The 19,395-nt window shown below is 46.9% G+C and overlaps 1 protein-coding gene across 1 annotated transcript; it reads right to left on the bottom strand.

Annotated features, from left to right (window-relative positions):
• Positions 1-6,972: 6,972 nt before the first annotated feature.
• On the bottom strand, positions 6,973-19,381 carry LOC136632864 (uncharacterized). The gene is made up of 3 exons (XM_066608101.1): positions 18,986-19,381; positions 16,885-17,051; positions 6,973-13,884 (listed from the first exon to the last, which is right to left on the bottom strand). Exons 1-3 carry the CDS (start codon positions 19,145-19,147, stop codon positions 12,381-12,383), a joined length of 1,833 nt encoding a protein of 610 aa, XP_066464198.1. The 5' UTR covers positions 19,148-19,381; the 3' UTR covers positions 6,973-12,380.
• Between the last annotated feature and the right edge of the window lie 14 nt (positions 19,382-19,395).

Here is a 19,395-nt window from a genome sequence, read left to right as displayed (position 1 = left end):
CTGGATGCAACAGCCTGACTGCCTTCAATAATTTGTGAGCATTATCTCTCTGTAATAGGTAATCATCCTCTGGAGCACCACAGTCCGACTCATTAGGAGAGGACTGTATCAAAATAATCTGTTTCAGAGGAGAAAGAAGGTCAGGAGGGCTGTCGTGTCTCCTCAAGGAGAGCACCCAAAAAAGTGGATTATACCCACCTGATAATCAGGTTTCCAGTAGTCTCCACGACAGCACCAATGAGATTGCCTCCTCCTGGTAGGACAGGAACATACTGAGAGGTTAAAAGCTCCCCCCCTTCCCCACTTTCCTCAGTGGATTCTAACGAATTGCCGGGGCAGGAGCTAAACTTAAATTTCTTCCCCTAACCGGGGTTTTTTTATTTTTAAATGTATTATTTTATTTTCCTAGGGCGGGAAAGGTACGGGTGCTGTCGTGGAGACTACTGGAAACCTGATTATCAGGTGGGTATAATCCACTTTTTCCCCCAGTCGTCTCCACGACAGCACCAATGAGACGTACCAACTAAAGTTTATTAGGGTGGGATCGCTGCCGAGAGGACTTTGCGGCCGAAGGCCATGTCCTCGTCCTGCTGCACTTTTACCCTATAGTGTTTAGTGAACGTGTGGGGTTTTTTCCAGACTGCGGCCTTGCAAATTTGCTCGACCGAGGCTGAACTGTGTTCGGCCCATGAGGACGCTACTGCCCTTGTGGAATGGGCTTTAAGAGCTAACGGGATCTCCTTCCCGAGGGCCTTATAGGATTCTATGATGGCCAGGCGGATCCACCTGGCTATGGACCTTTTCGCTGCTTTGCTACCCTTATTTGGGCCACTGAACTGGACGAACAGGTTGTCGTCCCGCCTCCAGTGGCTCGTTGTATCTATGTAGGTTAGGACTGCTCTCCTAACGTCCAGGCAGCTTAGGGTTCTTTCCTCCTCGTTTTTTGGGTTGCTGAAGAATGAGGGGATTATTATATCCTGGGACCTATGAAAATCTGACACTACTTTCGGCATAAAGGCCGGGTCTGTTTTAAATATTAGTTTGGTGTCTGCGATTTTCATAAACGGGTGGCGGATGGACAAGGCCTGTAGTTCGCTAACCCGTCTTGCGGATGTAATGGCTACTAGGAAGATGGTCTTGATAGCGCCTCGATCGGTTCGAATGGTACCGCTGTCATGGCCCCTAGAACCCAATTAAGGTTCCAGTCTGGGAACAGGTTTATGGGCCTAGGGCGTAATCTAGCTGCTGCTGTTAGGAACCTGTGGACCCATCTATCGTCTGCGAATTTTGTGTCGCAGATAGCGCTAAGGGCTGAAACTTGGACTTTTAGGGTGCTCGGGGAGAGGCCCATCTCTAAGCCCTCCTGCAGGAATTCTAAGATTAGCGGAGTGTCGGGGATAGAATCCCCGCGATCCCTTCCCTGTCTCCATGAGGAAAACTTTCTCCAGACCTTCTGGTAGATCAGGTGGGTCGTCTTTTTCCTACTGGACATTAGGGTTTCTACTACTTTCTCTGAGAATCCTTTCTTTCTTAGCGAGGATTCCTCAAGAGCCATGCCGTTAAATGGAGTTTGTCTAGGCCGGGGTGGTTCAGTGGCCCCTGCGATAGAAGATCCGTTCAGGTAGGGAACAGGTAGGGAAGGTAACTGGGTCCTGGACGCTCAGTGTTGTCAGAAGACCGAACCAGCTTCTTTTCGGCCAGAAGGGGTCACTAGGATTAGCGTGCATCCCTGGGTTCTGAAGTGCTGTAAAACCCTGGGGATTAGTGGTATGGGAGGAAAGGCGTAGGCCAGTCCTTGTCCCCAGTCCTGGCCTAGGGCGTCTACCGCTATCGGACGATCTCCTGGCCGGAGGGAAAAAAAGTTGCCTACTTTTGTGTTCTCCCTGGTTGCGAAGAGGTCCAACTGTGGGGTCCCCCACCGGTTGGTTAAGATTCTGAATGCCTCTGGGGAGAGGGACCACTCTCCTGGGTCTATCTGCTTCCTGCTGAGGAAGTCTGCTTTTTCGTTTAGTGTCCCCTTTAAGTGGGTTGCCGTGATCGAGAGGATCCGGCCCTCCGCCCAGTGAAAGATTTTCTGTGCGATGCTTTGCAGTGGGGGAGATCTTGTGCCCCCTTGGTGTCGTATGTGAGCGACCGCGGTGACATTGTCTGACAGTATTTTTATGTGTTGGTTCTGTAGCGAGTTGCCCAACTGCTGTAGAACCTGCCAAACTGCCTGTAGTTCTCTGAAATTTGAGGACTGTTCTTTTATCCTCTGAGGCCAGGGACCCTGAAAGAATTGGTTCCCCACATGCGCTCCCCATCCACAGGCGCTTGCGTCTGTTGTGATGTGGATGGCTGGGTTTTGTAGCCAGTGAACCCCTCTCCGCAGGTTCTCTGGGGATGTCCACCAACGCAGGGATGTTTTTGCCCTGTTTGGGATGTACATCCTTGCCCCTAACGAGGACTGCCTTTTGTCCCACGAGGATAGGACTACGGCCTGCAGGGCTCTGGTGTGGGCCTGGGCCCATGCTACTCCTGGGATGCATGATGTCAAGCTCCCCAGGAGAGACATTGCCTCCCGAATTGTGCAGAATCGTCTTCGTAGGAAGGTTTTGACTATTCTGCGGATTTTTTGTATTCTCTCCTCGGGTAGGTAGGAGCATTGCGATTCTGAGTCGAGAGTTATTCCCAGAAACGTCTTCTGCTTGCCGGGATCTAGGCTGGATTTTTCCCAGTTTATAATCCATCCCAATGATTGGAGAAGTTGTAGCACTGTCTCCAGGTGTTTGGTTAGGAGTTTTTTGGACTCTGCTATTAATAGAATATCGTCCAGGTACGGTACTACTAGGATCGATTTTTCTCTCAAGTGGGCGGCTACCTGCGCCATAATCTTGGTAAAGATTCTGGGAGCTGAGGATATCCCGAAGGGCAGGCATCTGAACTGGTGGTGCTCTATTCTTCTGCCCATGTCCACTGCGAACCGCAGGTATTTCTGTGAATCTTTGTGGATCGGGATGTGAAAATAAGCGTCCTTTAGATCGATGGACGCCATGTAGGCTCCTCTGGGGATCAACTTTATTGTCGAGGAGATGGTTTCCATTTTGAATCTCCTGTATCGGACGCAGGTGTTCAGGTCTTTCAGGTTTATTATCGTCCGGTGTTTCCCGCCGGGTTTTTTTACTAGAAAGAGCCTGGAATAGTAGCCCTGGGTTTCCTCGTTTCGCGGTACGGGAGATATTGCGTTTAACCGTTGCAAGTCGCGCACGCTTTGCCCTAGTAAATGTAGCTGTTTTTTTGGGGCTCGCGTGGTAATAAATTTCCTTCTGGGGATGGACACCAGCTCTATCTGGTATCCGTACTGTAGGATCTTTGGGATCCATGGGCCCCCGCAGATTGCGGCCCATTGATCCACAAAGCTCCCCAGCCTTGCCCCTACGGGGATGGCGTCAGGGTCTTTGCTTCGGCAACCCCTGGTGGGGGTTGAAGAGGATATTCCTTCCTCTGCCCCCCTTGGGGTAACTCCAGCGGCCTGTCTTGCCCTTGCCTCGGTAGGCCTCGGGCTGCTGCATTGGGGCCCGGGGAAAGGTCTTCACTCTCTGTGGTTTTTCCTCAGGGAACCCTTTTTTCCTGTCGGACGCCTTTTCTAGAATTTTATCTAGGTCCGGTCCGAATAGAAATTGGCCGTAAAATGGGAGGGCACACAATTTGTTTTTCGAGGCCAGGTCGCCTCACCATGATCTCAGCCATAACACCCTTCTGGCTGAGTTAGAGCGGGCTGTGGCTTTTGCTGAGAGTTTGACGGTCTCGGCCGCGGCGTCCGCTAAGAAGTTAGTTGCCATGCGCAAGATGGGAAGGGAGTTAAGGATCTGATCTCTTGGTGTTTTGTTGGTCAGGTGTAGTTCCAACTGCTCTAACCATACCCCCAGGGTCCGCGCCACGCAAGTGGCTGCGATCCCTGGCCTAAGGATGTTTGCCGCTGCCTCCCATGATTTCTTTGGGAGTCCCTCTGCCTTGCGATCCATGGGGTCTTTTAGCTGTGCGGCATCCTCAAAGGGAAGAGTCGTCCTCTTGGCTACCTTGGCCACCGGGACGTCTACCTTAGGTATTTCGTCCCAGCTTGCGCAAGCTTCCTCCTCCGGGGGGTATCTCCTTTTTACGCCTCGAGCGGAGAAGGAACCTGCGTCTGGTTTACTCCACTCTCTCTGAATTATTTTAGAGATGTTTTTGTGGACCGGGAAGGTATGTTTACGCCTCTCCCCAAGTCCACTGAATATCTCATCCTGTCGGGTCCGCGGCTCTCTGGGCTGTTCTATTTTTAACGTAGCCCTGACTGATTTAATTAGTTCCGTCAACTCGTCTTGATGGAACAAATATTTCCTGTAGTCCTCCTCCTCTGAGGACTCTTCGGCCGCCTGTTCCTCTTGCTCTGATCCGATGGAATTCTCGGAATCAGAAGGCTCCTCGGGAACATACGCCTTTCTTTGGCGTTTCGCTGGCGGTGCCGGCAGTGACGTTAGAGCTGATTGAACCTCCTCCTTCACCAGCTTCCTAACGTCATCCAGGAATCCCCCCGATTCCTCTCTGACTAGCCTAGCCACGCATGCCTTGCATAGAGGCCTCTGGTACGTGGCTGGCAGTCTCGTCCCGCATTCCACGCACTTTCGCAGTTTTGTTCTGGGGGGCATGTCTTTTTTATCCCCCTGACAAACAAAGCATTTTTGCGGGTAAACATGCAATTTTTCCATATACAGCATACTGGATATTTGCATTGTATTTTTGCCGCACTGGCTACTTACGGCCGCTGAGGCTGAGGTTTCAGCTGTCTCTGGGGCTGGAGCACTCATCTTTATACCAGTGCTGCAGACACCCTGCGACCTGTAGTGCTGGTGTTCTGGCTTCTCTCAGGTTCCTATTTGAATTTTCGCGCTCCTGCGCTAAGCCCCGCCCCCTCCACTCCTAATGCAGACGCGATGACGTCATCGCGCTGGACGCGAGATGCGGCGCCCCGCCCCCTGCCTTCAAAGGGCTTCCTGGAGCGCCGCGCTGTAATTTCTGCCGGAGGACGAGGGGGACTGAGGCTCCCGCTTTGAACCCCCCATGGGCCGCCGCGGGAGGAACCTGGCCCGGGGGTTACCACCTCATGTGGCGTCCCGGGAGTCGTCTGGCTGCGAAGGGATGACAGGGTGAGCCACTGCCTTCCGATCCGCCTGTATACTTTCGCTGGCTTCTCCACCAGCTCCTCTCATAGATCCTGCCTCCTGGCAGGACAGGAAGACACTGAGGAAAGTGGGGAAGGGGGGGAGCTTTTAACCTCTCAGTATGTTCCTGTCCTACCAGGAGGAGGCAATCTCATTGGTGCTGTCGTGGAGACGACTGGGGGAAAAGTGTGTTGAGACACCAAGAAGGTAAGTGAGGAGACTAATAAAGCCATGCTAGTTCCTCTGTGTAATTTATGCAAATAAGGAAAATGGAACAATACCTCTTTAGCGCCACCTATTGAATGGCAGCATTCCTACAAATCAATGTGACTTTCTAACAAGTCTTAAAAATGATCGGGAATAGGAAGCCAGAGAACCATGCACAGACAGCTGTTTCGGGTGTTTGCCCCTCATCAGTGTGCAGTAGGTTTCTGGCTTCGCTGATCAGAAGCCTGCGATGTAGGTCAGGAGTGGTGTTGTGTCTCCTTAGGGAGAGCACCCAAAAAGTTTGTGGAGACACCTAGGGGGTGAGTGGGTCGGGGGATGGTATAGTCCCTCTTCAAAGACAGCACCCAAAAGGAGAGTGTGGGGACTTAAAAGGAGGAGGAGTGAAGGTGAATGAGGAGAAAGAAGAAACAGGAGAAAACCTCTTCAAAGACATTTTCCAAGTTACCGGTACATGGAGTACAGCAGTTATTCAGGTGACCTTAAATAAGTATTGCTAATGAATTGTCTCTTTCGATTCTAACCAGGCAAAAGGAACTTAAGGGCCACTCTGATAAAAAAAAAAATACATTATTCCATCCTTGCACCTTTTATCTTATTGTCTGTCACACTATGCAGGTCTTCTACGTAGACTGTAATCACTTCCATTTGCAGTGATGCCCGATCTGCTGCTTATCAGGCACCATCTTGATACTGAGATTTCTACCTGCTCTGTTAACAATCCTATGATGCAGCGGCACAGCATCACATGACCAGTTTAGATCCAGTACCATCTCTGGCTGCAGGGAGGACACCGCCATTACCATCTGTATTCTATAATCATCTAAATCAGTGTTTTTCAACGCCAGTCCTCAGGGACCCCCAACAGGTCATGTTTTCAGGATTTCTGCAGTATTGCACAGGTGATGTAATTCTTGTCAGTGCCTCAGGTGGTCTTACTATAGGATATCCTGAAAACATAATCTGTTAGGGGTCTCTGAGGACTGGAGTTGACAAACACTGATCTAAATAAGCTACAGACCATAAAGTATGTAGTCAGGAAGATGAGCTGTGAACTCCTCTATTATAACTGTGTGACAGGAGCCTGTAATCATCATCAGCAACTGTGAAAGGAGCGTTTGTGTCAGCCTCTAAAGAGCTTGTGTGGTAGGGTGCATCACACAGGGATTATGCTTACTGAAAAAATGAATAATTAGAGAATGCATAAGCTCAAGTAAATCTCAACCAGTCCAAGGCCACAGCATCACAAGTCCTGAACTCCTAGCATCACTGTGCCCAGAATGTGAGCGCTGATGTCAGGGGTTTAGGACAGGGATGCAGTGGCCTTTGGCTGTAGCGTTCACTTGATTTCTGCTGGGAGCCGCTCAGTTGTTTCCTGTGGGGTGGATAAAGGAGGCGGTTATTGTCTTTATTTTATGCCTTGCTCAGCTACTAATTTTGTTTTATTGTGGGACAACCCCTTGAAGCATGAAATTAGATCTTGAGTTTTCATCTGAAATAATGTGTATAGGCAGAGCTGCATAAAAAGTCTTTTATTTCATATTGATACAATATAACAATAAAAGATTTGCTGCAAAAACAGGAAACGTCGACACCAGAGGTCCTATTTTTACAAAGAGTAAGCCATACAAGCAAGAACTTCAGATTACAAACACTTCAAACCTTAAACTTCATATTTTCTTGTGTTGAACTCATGACAAAAACAAAAAAGAATTCCCAGGAATAAAGGGCATTGAGAACTTACTAATCCATAGGCTAGTGAGAGAAGAGTGTTTTCCCGTGCATTCATGAATCTGATACTCATAGTTCGAATCAGGATACCTGCCGTCAGATGACTTTCAATCACATCCAATGCGTGTGTGGTCTGCAAGTTACTTCGAGCTCGAATACAAACTAATTTGGACCTCAAAGACTTAGAACTCCAGTTACACTGACAGATGATCGCTCAAAAGTCGCTCAAGCGACAGTTTTGAGCGATAATCTTTGCATAGTAGCTACTTAAAGGGGTTGTCCCGCGCCGAAACGGGTTTTTTTTTTTTTCAATAGCCCCCCCATTCGGCGCGAGACAAACCCGATGCAGGGGTTAAAAAAACAAACAAACCGGATAGTACTTACCCGAATCCCCGCGCTGCGGCGACTTCTTACTTACCTTGCTAAGATGGCCACCGGGATCTTCACCCACGGTGGACCGCAGGTCTTCTCCCATGGTGCACCGTGGGCACTGTGCGTTCCATTGCCGATTCCAGCCTCCTGATTGGCTGGAATCGGCACACGTGACGGGGCGGAGCTACGAGGAGCAGCTCTCCGGCACGAGCGGCCCCATTCAGAAGGGAGAAGACCGGACTGCGCAAGCGCGTCTAATCGGGAGATTAGACGCTGAAATTAGACGGCACCATGGAGACGAGGACGCTAGCAACGGAGCAGGTAAGTGAATAACTTCTGTATGGCTCATATTTAATGCACGATGTATATTACAAAGTGCATTAATATGGCCATACAGAAGTGTATACCCCCACTTGCTTTCGCGGGACAACCCCTTTAAGAGTTATGCAGGCAGAGCAGGACACTTCCGCTATTGCTTGGTGAACAATACAGCTGTTTTGCATAAGCTCGCATCCCGCTGTGAACTACCAGTGGGACACGAGCTGAAAGAATCTTATCAGCACTGACAACTGTGATAACATCCTGCACTGCTGATAAGAGTTCGTCGCTCAATTCAAGAAAACTAGAATTGAGCGAGGAACGACTCGTGCACGAAAACTGCACGATGTCTGTGCATCTAGACCCAACGATTAGCACTCAAAAGACGGTTTTGAGCGAATTTTGAGCGAGAATTGTTGGGTCTAAATGGGCCAATACCTTTAAGCAATCTTGATTGCTTTCACCAAGTATTCAAACAAAGGCTGGACCGATATGGTTGGACCCGATGACCCTGGAGGTCCCTTCCAACTCTTCCATTCTGTGAACAACTGAGATACCGGTCCATATTTATGGACACGTAAATGCAACTTGAATACGCTCATCCATAACCTGCCAAAGTAACCTTGTACAAGATTCTTAGAGTATGGGCACACATTGGGGATATTTTTGGAATGTAAATCCATACATGACTTTTTAATGCAGATTTAGCCAGTGGATTTCACTCATTGTACAGCAATGAAGAAAATCCATGTTGAAGATCAGTCTCTTCCGCGACAGAGCTTACTACAGATTTGGAAATCCGCAGCATGACTAGATTCCACTGTGAGTGCATGCGGGATTTTTTAAAACCACATTCACTTATATCATATTGTACTTTACCGTAGAATTTCTGTGTGTATTCCACAGCCGAAACTCTGCAACAAGTGCGCTTTGTGTGAACCCAACTTTAGGGCTTCTTCAGACGAGCGCATATTTGAGTAAGATCCAGTCAAAATTCTTTTATTTTTTTACCATGCAAACTTTGCTCTATTGCGCATGTTTAAAAAAAACAAAGAAAAACGAAAAAGCAGAATAATAATTCTTGCCCTATCTTTCTTGCACGTATAAAAACTGCATACGAGAAAGAGAGGGCAAGGCCTAGACTTTATCGTGTGAGAATCACACTAGTGAAAATAAAACCATTGAAATCAATGGCTTTATTTCGTCACTATTTGTGGGTAGGATTTCTACGTCTGCAAAACGTTACAAAAACACGGATATCTGTTTAAGGCCTGAAGTTGTAGAAGCCTAATAAAGTGACATTTGGTTGTGGGGTTACTATAACCTCAATATTTTCTTCAATCCATTTTTTGGACTGTACCACAGTTTTACTACAAGCCTCATGTTGACTGTCTTGCCCTAAAGGAGTAGTAGAAGCTAACATTTAAATTCACAGAAAAAGTCATTCATAAATCCGAATGGCCTGTCAAATACAAAGTTTGCACTCCTTTTATTGGCGATTGGCTTAGAGAGTGACTCCCATCACCCCCTGGATCTCATTGGGGCACTGATGTAACCAGTTATGACATCACTTTGCAGAGCATGCATGGTGCCATGCATCATAAGGCGATATCGGTATTCAGGGACTATTATATTCAGAATGAAAAAGGATCTTAACTTTGCAAGTATAGCTCTGTACTAATCCAGTTGGGTAAACCTGAAGTTTCTTCAAAGGGAATCTGTCGCTCTCGCTTTGCAGCTCTCACAGTGTAGCACAGGGTAGTGTCTTGTCACACTGATTGCAGTGTTATGTCTGCTGTGTGGATCTGTGCAGTAGTTTGGGAGAAACTTGTATTTTATTAGTAGCTCCCAGGCACAGAACTGGTCAGGAGGAGTGTTGTGTCTCCTTAGGGAGAGCACCCAAAAAGTTTGTGGAGACACCTAGGGGGTGAGTGGGAAAATTGGGTCCTGAAAAATGGAGGGCATTACGGCTGTAAAGCTGATCATACATTAGAGATTTTGAGCAGGACAAATGCTGGCCGATGGCAGATATCTATCGGAAACTGGATTTGTTTTTTTTTTGCCATTGTTTGGTACTGCAGAGTTGAAGTCATTCATGCCCAGTTTCAGATAGGTATACCACCACTAGAAGCCCAGATGAGGCCACAGATCAGATCTATGGCTGTTTGGTGTTTTAACTTATGGTCATCCAAGACAACAAACTTTCACAGACCAGCCAAAAATGACAAGTCTTTCAGAAAACGGTCATTTGAAATTCCCGATACTTAGCTGGCCGATCTTCCCTCCTGGGTTCTACTAAACCAAAGTTAGACTGCCATTGAATACTATGGGGATGTAAATAAAGTTCAGTAGAATTGCAGTTGGAGACTTGCAACAATGTCAAATCTAGACAGGACTGATGAAAATCTGCTATGATTATTGTTTTTTTTTTGCAATGGAGCACTTATCATAGACTGATTTAGATTCCTCTCCCCTAAACAACAAAAAAAAAAGAAAAAAAAAAAAATTATTATGAGGCAAGATTAGAAAGCCCTAATCCTGTAAATTTAAAGGGGTATTCCGGGACTTTTACTATTGACGACCTATCCTCAGGATCAGTCATCAATAGGTGATCAGTGGGAGTATGCTCCTTGGGATCCCTGCTGATCAGTTGATCCTCTGGCCTGCTGTCAGTGCAGTGGGACCAGACATTGGTGGTCAGGGCCTGAAATGTAATAAATGACTTCCCTTCCATTCAAATCAACAGGAGCAATGCTTTCTAAACTCTTCTGGCTCTGACTGCAATGAGGAGCTTCAAGTGTAATAAAAGGCATTGCTTCTGTTGATTTCAATGGGAGTGAAGCCATCTATTACAATTCCATCACTGATAGACATCTGGCCCAACTTCACTGCTATCAGACGGAAGGATCAGTTGATCAGTGGCGATCCCAAGCGGTGGTTCATCCCCCAATCACCAATTGATGACCTATCCTGAGGATAGGCCATCAATAGTAAAAGTCCCAGAATACCCCTTCAATTCTCAGACTACACAAAATTTTTGAGAATCTTAATAAAAATATTGGTGAAGATCACTTAATATTAGTCTGACAGTTATGTATTTACACTCAGGTGAAGGATAAGAATATGTATAACATGCACAGGTTGCATAGTACAAAGAACAAAAACATCTAAGAAAATAACCTGCAGCAATTTGCACAACTATAAATAAAAGCAATAAAGCATGATCAGCACGTAACAGCGGATTTGCCTTTAAGTTGCTGACTGTAGGTGCTGTTTGAGCCAATTGGAAGGTGAATCTTAAAGGTTTTCTGGCTTATAAAATCCAGAGATTAATAAAAGCGAGCCCCCTGGTTCAGGACCTTTATAAGCCAAAGCAGAGTGCAGCTACAAAGACCATCTCCCCCTCTGGAGGGCCCAATGTGTCTATGAATGACATAGACAACCTAATATTTTTAATGGGAATTGTGTAATGCTCACTTTCACCTGTGGTGGCGCTAAATGGAAATTAAACGTCTGCAACTGTGTTTCTCCACAGATTACAACTAATCAATGGGAGTCACAGCAATGTGATATTGAGTTAGTAGTCCATCACCAGAAGTGGCCAAAGCAAGAGAGTGGTAGAAAGTAGAAATGAAAAGCTACGTCTAAGGGTATGTGACTCCTTTAGATTAAACAGAAGGTCTTTACTTAGGACAGACTATAAATGTATAATCCGTTTCGGTTCTATCACCGGGACCCCCAAGGATTTTCAGAAAGAAAATGCAGCGGGGCTCAATGAAAAGCCATGGCTGATTCTATACACCACCTGACTAAGGAATATCCATGTGACTCTGTCTGTACCACAGTAATAGCGGCAGGTCTCTCCGGTGAGTGCTGCTGCCCCTTTCATCTGATCTGTGGGAGTAGGATCATACATTGTAAGTGACAGTACTTTGTCCAACACTTCTGAGGTTTCTAGAGGAGCTGACACATGACCATGACGTGTGAGGCGTGTTATCTGCAAATAGCATATACCTAAATTTGTGCCCCTTTCCCCATTGGCACTTTAAAGGACCATTTAGTTTGTATTTATTAGGTTAATGTCCCAATTTAAAGTGACACTCTGATTTTGAGACAAAATTCTGTCCTGGGACCGGAGGAGGTATATCATCTACCCTTTTTCTTTTCTGCCATCCGTCCGATCTACCAGCTTTCCAAGATGGCTGCTGCAATTTTCTACCGTCTAGCTAATACACACTGTACACTTTTCTCTGATTGGCCAGTAATCACTACATAAGCAGCACTGGCCAATCAGAGAGCAGGAATTGTGCACTGACAGCCCAACACTACCAATGTACTAGAAGGATTAGGTAGTCTGAAGATGGTGTTGCCCATTTTGGATGGCTGAAAATGAGACCCAAAAGTGGCAAATCGGACAAACCGGAGAGAAGAACAAGTGAAGGTTATATACCTCCACCCTCTCCAGTCCTGGGACAGAACTTTGTCCTGAAACTAGAGGGTGGCTTTAAGGAAGTCTTTCTGCTCTAGCAGAATCCCTTACAATAAATCCCAATTTTAGCTCAGTGACCCATTAATATTAGTCAGCATAGCACACACGGCCCACAACTGATTGGCTATGCCACCTAAAGCATATGGCAAAACGTTATCGAACAGATGATACTGGCGAACTCTCTCTATGTCTTGATTTATGCAAATTCTTAGACGAGCCAGGGAATTGATGTCTTTGTTTAGTCCAGAAGATTCCTCAATGGCCTTCCTTATGTGTGGTGCACACCTCATCCCCTCCTCTCGGCCATAGTGGGGGTCTTTCCTAACACATATATCTTCACTTTTGGTCAAGTCTATTACTTCCAGTCTAGACCGATTGTAATCTCCAGAAACCCCTTCCATGTTCTCCATAGTGGTCACCACCTCCTCTACTAGCTTTTCTTCAGTGACAACTTCCTCAACCACATCTACATCTCCAGCTGACTGCTCCAATTCCACAACGGCATCTTCTACTCCTGTTGCGGTCACTACCAAGGTTTCTTGTCCCTCTTCATTAGTGGATGCCATGATGTACATGGCATTTTGTTCCGTTGAAGGCTGGTTTAACATGACGGTGGCCTCACGGCACTCCTTAGGGAGGGCAGCGGCTGTAATAATAGGAGGAGTAACCACAAAGGCACCAACAGATTCGACCAGATCTTGGATGAGGAAATCCTTCTCAGTTACCATCCAATCTCCAGGTTCCAACAAATCCAAGATGCCGGACGACTTAATGATATCTCTTTTTGATGTACACCCAGAATAGAGTGGACTTATAAATATGACAGCGCCATGGGGCGCTATGCCAAGCAAGCCTCGGTATATCATATGGTTATAATATATCTGAGAAGGTATGCCATCTGTGCTGTTTGTCTGAACCTTAATTTCTGCACAATGTAAAGTCACCCGTGCACGAGGGTATGAATCTTTAAAGCATTCTGGCACTTCCTGCCACCCAGTTTCACGGCTGCGCCAAAGAGGAATTTCACTAAGGACAAGATACAGATAATGAGCCCACGTGACAACAATTCTTGAAACTCTGGGCTGTGAGATGTTAAATCGGATGGCCAGATCCTGATTGTGGAAACCCTGACGAACTTTGCATAAAAATAAGAAAAACTGGTCAATGTGTGACATGGTTTCCGATTCCAGAGAAGACTCCTTGTTGGCGCTCATGTTCCCTTCTCGCTGGCACTGCTTCCATTTCACTGAGCTGTCTTTAGTTTCAGTCAGGGTTAAAAAAACTCCTTTTAAAGTGGAATAGTCCTTAAATCCAGTATAAAAGTGAATAAGGCTCGAGTCAGTAGAAAACCTCTCCAGAAAGAACGGATTACTCTCCAGCAATGCATTGCGTTGTTGCAATCTGGCAATCTCCTCACGAGCTGCGTGAAGCATTTCTGTATCGGTCATGGGAGGTAAGTCGTAACAGTGGTCCAGTATGGAGGCCATCATCTCCACTGGTTGAGAAGGTTTATTGTTTTGTACTTGAGGTTGTGAAGGCAATATAGGTTGAAGCATGTTTTTACTGCTCCTGTCGACATGATTGAAAAGAAGGAAAAATATTAGTTTCATCACAACCACTTTAGGAAAGCTCAAAAACGGTTTTCTTTTTCTATTTTCGTTGCCAGATTTTCTTAAAGTACATATGGGATAAGATACCCTATACCAGTGGTGGCGAACCTATGGCACGCGTGCCAGAGGCGGCACGCAGAGCCATCGGCAGCTCACCACTAGTGAGTACCTGGAGTGACCGCAGCTCCCCTACAGCAGGGGACGGAGCGCCGGCGGCCGCAGCAGCAGGAACGCTGGAGGGAGCGCCGCTGGTAGCAGGAGACTGAGCGCTGGAGGCATGAGCACAGCCACTGCCAGCGGAGGCTGGAGAGAGCGGCGGTAGCAGCAGCTGGAGAGCAGGACACAGAGCGAATTCAGCACAGACTGTGGGGCCGCTGGGGGGTGTGTCACCGGTACGCGGGAGGGCCGCTGGGTGGGTGTCGCTGGTATGCGGGGGGCCACTGGGTGGGTGTCGCTGGTACGCAGGGGGGCCACTGGGTGGGTGTCGCTGGTACGCAGGGGGGCCACTGGGTGGGTGTCGCTGGTACGCAGGGGGGCCACTGGGTGGGTGTCGCTGGTACGCAGGGGGGTGCCACTGGGTGGGTGCCGCTGGTACGCGGGGGGGCGCTGTGGGGAGTGTGTCTGGTACGCGGGGGCCGCGGGGGGGGTGTGTGTGTGTCACTAGTACGCGGGGGGCCGCTGGGGGGGGTCACTAGTACGCAGGGGGGCCGCTGTGGGGGGTCACTAGTACGCAGGGGGGCCGCTGTGGGGGGGGGGGTGCTGCATCCAAAAAGCAGTTAAAATCTGCACACTAGAAGTGTAAAACAAAGACCAGGCAGCATCAGATGAATTTTTCAAGATAGCTTCAAACTCTTTATTCCTCCATCAAAGGAAAACCTGCGACGTTTCGGTCGTATCGTGACCTTTCTCAAGCATTATCTCAAATATTATTCACTTAAAATCTGCACACTGTCTATTTTGAAGCAGTCCTGTCCTTTTTTAGAACGACGGGGGTAAAATCATACGTCGTGATAAGCCCCGCCCCCTAATGTGTTGGCACTTTGCAATAAATAAGTGGCCTTTTGGGTTGCAGTTTGGGCACTCGGTCTCTAAAAGGTTCGCCATCACTGCCCTATACTGTCAATTATAAAAGTAATCACATTTCTTCAATGACCATATAAGAGCAACAGGTTACAAGCACTTATGTTTGACCTATTTCAGGGTAGGCTATGCTTATATAACATTGGCAGTTTGGCCTTTCTTCCATTATCCATATTGCATATCTATAGGTTCTAAATAAAATAAAGATTGTAATTTGTATAGCGCCAACTTATTGCGCTGCGCTCTCATGTAATTTATTTATTACCACACCCCACCAAGTGGTACTCATTTTACCGACATTTGAAGGATGGAAGGCTTAGTCAATCTTAAGCCCGGCTACCTGAACCAAGCGGGGATTGAATCCGCAACCTTCAGGTCGTGAGCGAGAGCTTAGGACTGCATTTCTGCTGCCTTAACACTCTGCGCCACACGAGGCTCTAATAAGAGGTTAGTGCCTGACAGAGCCTCCAATGCAGATGTGAACATAGCCTTAGATTCAGATTTTCAACCATTTTTAAGCTTGGAAAGGTCGAGTAGTAACTCATATGGGAGGTGTTATGGGGGTCATATTAATTATTATCCACCTTGGTTTCACATAGTGGTTTTCAGTAAATAAAGCTACTTTTTGTGTAGCAGAGTCTCATGAGCCAAAACCAGAAGTGGATTCAAAAGTCATTGGAAATATAAAGGAATATAAGTATAAAGGAATGATTTATGGACTTCTTCCGGACGGATCCACTTCTGGCTTTGGCTCAAACTGTAGACGCATTATTCCAAAAAAAGGCTGTGTGTGAAATCACCTTAATTGTTACTCATCTTCGAGGTGAATAGCAAACTGAGCTTGACTTTTCTCAAAAGTACAACTCTTGTCCCCCTCCCCATGAGCCTCAGCGGAGAGCCACTAAGTACGGATGCGTTCACACTCTGTATAATGTATGTGGTGGTAGAGCTTCCATCCTATAGTCAACTGAATTCATAGAGCCCCATTCATACAACAGATGCCAAAGAGTGTCCCTCTGGCGGCCAGTATACAGTTTCTTTTTAATTGCTGCATTGAATAGTATTGTTGAGGCATCCAGTAAAAGAACAGATACAGCGCAGTACATATAGAATGGGAACCTATGGGTGACGTATGGTACAGTCCACTTATGTAGTGGGATACATTCCACTGGAGTTCCTTGCAACCTATAGCTGTGACATATGGGTAGGGTCTTCCTCCTGAGGACTGGGCCTGGCCATGTATAACATGTTTGCACCAGTCATGTGGTAGGGTAATATATTGTGGGACTAAACACTCTCCAACATTATAAGCCAACTGTTGGGGCATTCAGGAGTCGTACCTGCAACAATTGGCTGTTTGCAGGAGGAAGCTTAAAGGGAACCTGTCATCAACTATAAGCACTATTAACTAAGTTATGGTGCTTATAGTTTAGGTAATGTGGAGTCCTCTTTTCATACTCACCTGGCCCCCGGTGAGGTCAGTGCAGTCAGTTTGACTCCTTAAAAGGCTATGCGCATGCACCTGTCACAGATGGATGGGAATGTGCGCACACCCTTCTGAAGAGAGTCACACTGACTGTGTGTGCGCAACTCTGCAGGGATGGGGGCCCAAGTTTGTATGAAGAGGCTCCCTGGATTCCAAATCACCTAAACTATAAGCAACAAAACTTAGTTTATAGTTGATAACAGGTTCCCTTTAAGTTTCCTCCTGCAAGCAGCCAATTGTCGCAGGTACGGCTCCTGGATGCCCCAACAGCTGCTTGTAGTTGATGACTGGTTCCCTTTAAAATTAGAGAAAGGGTGATCAGGTGAAGACAAACTCTTTACTATTCTAAGTCTAGAATCTTCTTAGTAAAGTGTGGTGGTACAAGATTGTTACCCAGAATTCCTCTTCGGGACAGATAGCTGCTCCTGGGCGTTCTCTTCTGTCGACCACTGGAAGATGCATGGCACGCTGTACGGCTTCAGGTTCCTTTTTCCTGTTAATGTCCTCACAAAATCAAATGGGAGGAAGTGTTTGGAACAAACTCTGGTGCAGCTGGAGACCTGAAATTAGGAGGACAAGAATGATACCACTGAATCGAAAATAATGAGGATACTTACGTAACAACCAAATAGGTCCTCTTATTGGAAATCAATTATAGTGGTAGATTTTATGTTAACAGAGTTATGCAGGATTAGAAGAACATGGCTGCTTCCTTCCAGAAACAGCGCCACACCTGTCTATGGGTTGGGACTGGTACTGCAGCTAAGATTTGTTGAAGTAAATGGAGATAAGCTGCAATACCATACATAGCATGTGGACAAGTGTGGTGATGTTTTTTTAAAAACAGCAGCCACGTTTTTCCAATCCTGGACAACCCCTGTAGCATCTTATTTTGTACTACTTCCCTAAGGATTTTCTCCAATCATAAACAGACTTTCTATATTTTTTTTATGAACACCCATTAATCCATAATGCATGATGATCTGGCAATGACCAGGTTCCATTCATGCTGTGCTATAGGGATTTTACTGTAGCAGTATATACAGAATGCCTGGTGTAGAATATACCTTAGGGAATTCCATTTTCAAGCTCCACTATGAGAGCAGTAAAGGGGGATCCCCTGTCCAAACCAGTTTTATGGTGGAACTGAACAGCGTAAAGCAGAGCGCTCAACTATTTCAGTCCTTCCGACCAACTGAAGATACTCCCAGAGGTGGACCCGCAGCTATCAGACTTTTAGGGAATATCCTGTGGATAGGTCATTAAAGTCCGAGATGGGGATACCCCTTTAAAGAGATTTTCAAGTATTACCCTACTGATGACCCATCCTCAGGATTGGTCATTGATAGTTGATCAGCGAGATCCATCGCTTGGTACCCCTGACAATCCCCTGCTTGAAGTGAAAGTAGCGCCACTTTAGTCCATACGAGGCACGTCACTATACGTTGTATAGCGGGAATGCCTGGTATGTAGCCTAGTCCCATTTACTTCAATGAGATTGGTCAAATGACCTGAGAGAAGCACAATGTACATGAGAAGAGGACACAACGCTCACGTGAGCCTCGTCAGTCAGCTAAACGAGCGTTGGACCTCCACCGATCAACTATTGATGGCCTGTCCTGGGGATGATAAGCTCAACAATAGTGTAGTCCCAGAAAATATTGTAATAGAGCTGATGCTTCAACGCTCAAAGATCTCCGCTTCCTCTCAGTGAATGGAAACAATGTTTACAAGCAAAGGTTAAAACCAGTACAGAAACTTCTCACAGCTGAGGTTTTGCCTCTACCTAATCAGGGAATGAATTAAAAGGGTTGTGCCAAGTTATAAAGTTATCCCCTGCCCATAGCATAGGGTATAAAGTTACGATCGGCGGGGGTCTGACTGCTGGGACCTCCACTGATCCTGAGAACAGGGTCCAGTAAACGGGGCCGAGGGAGCACTGCTTCAATGACAGAGTTCAAGAGCTGCAGTAATCTCCGGCGCTGTCATTGAAGTGGATGGCCTTAGTTACATTGACTTGGTACCGACCGGACCCCCATTCTCAGGACTGGTGAGGGTCCCAGCGGATGAACCCAGATGAACATAAAGTTATTCTGTATCCTGTGGATAACTTTATAACTTGGGACAAGCCCTTTTAATCCGGGAGCAGCACAGATCTGTCCTGAGAAGGGCTACAATGTATCAGCCTACTTTATAACAAACCTCATTGAACAAGAAAGTTTCCATTCACTGACAGCAACGGGAGATAGTGAAGAATTAAAATCTAAAAAGCATATAAGAAAAGTTGCAGAATTTGTAATTAGGTATAACTGACCTAAAAGAGGAGGCGCCCTTTAAAATGAGTATCTGGTGCGTTACGGAAAACCTTCAATGGCCGCTAACTATTGTGCAGCAGTAGGCTAAGCATTTGACGGCCACATGCATGCACAGGGCTGCTGGCCATAACGAAGCAGGGCAGAAGCCGCCATCTACACCAGACCTTAATGACAGTTACCTTGAAGCATGGCCCCGGCTCCCTGCGGATGCGGTTCAGCCAGTCGCGGTGTCGCTGCGGCTCCACATGGAAGGCCGGGATCCTGTGGAAGGAGATCTTCTTGTCTGCGTTATACCTGGAGTCACTGTTACAGAAGGGCACACAGCAGTGATAGGCAGCCATGTGGGTACCACCAGCCTAGAACAAGCCTGACCTAAGGCCACACAGATGATACCGTTGGCCTGCACACAACGCCAGGCTCCCCTCACAGCACACTGCCCACCTCTAATGCCACCCGCCTTGGTAAGCCTTTCAAACTTGCCCGTCTACGCAGCACCATCCGCGATCGAACAACTCCGCGCATGCGTGTTGTAAGCTCACTTTTCCAAAACGCATGCGCAAACAGTCAACACAATACTTCCGGAATTCTC

This window comes from Eleutherodactylus coqui, chromosome 6 (assembly GCF_035609145.1).
Source record: "Eleutherodactylus coqui strain aEleCoq1 chromosome 6, aEleCoq1.hap1, whole genome shotgun sequence".
NCBI classification, from domain to species: Eukaryota; Metazoa; Chordata; class Amphibia; order Anura; family Eleutherodactylidae; genus Eleutherodactylus; species Eleutherodactylus coqui.
The sequence above is the reverse complement of the archived record's forward strand: the minus strand, read 5'-3'. Positions and strand labels throughout refer to the sequence as shown.

Excerpts from the sequence above, each read along its gene's own strand:
- LOC136632864 (XM_066608101.1), bottom strand. The coding sequence starts at position 19,147 with ATGGCTGCCTATCACTGCTGTGTGCCCTTCTGTAACAGTGACTCCAGG. Across the intron at positions 17,052-18,985 it reads AGCCGGGGCCATGCTTCAAG|GTCTCCAGCTGCACCAGAGT; the intron begins GTAACTGTCATT and ends TCCTAATTTCAG. Across the intron at positions 13,885-16,884 it reads GTCCCGAAGAGGAATTCTGG|GAGCAGTAAAAACATGCTTC; the intron begins GTAACAATCTTG and ends TCATGTCGACAG.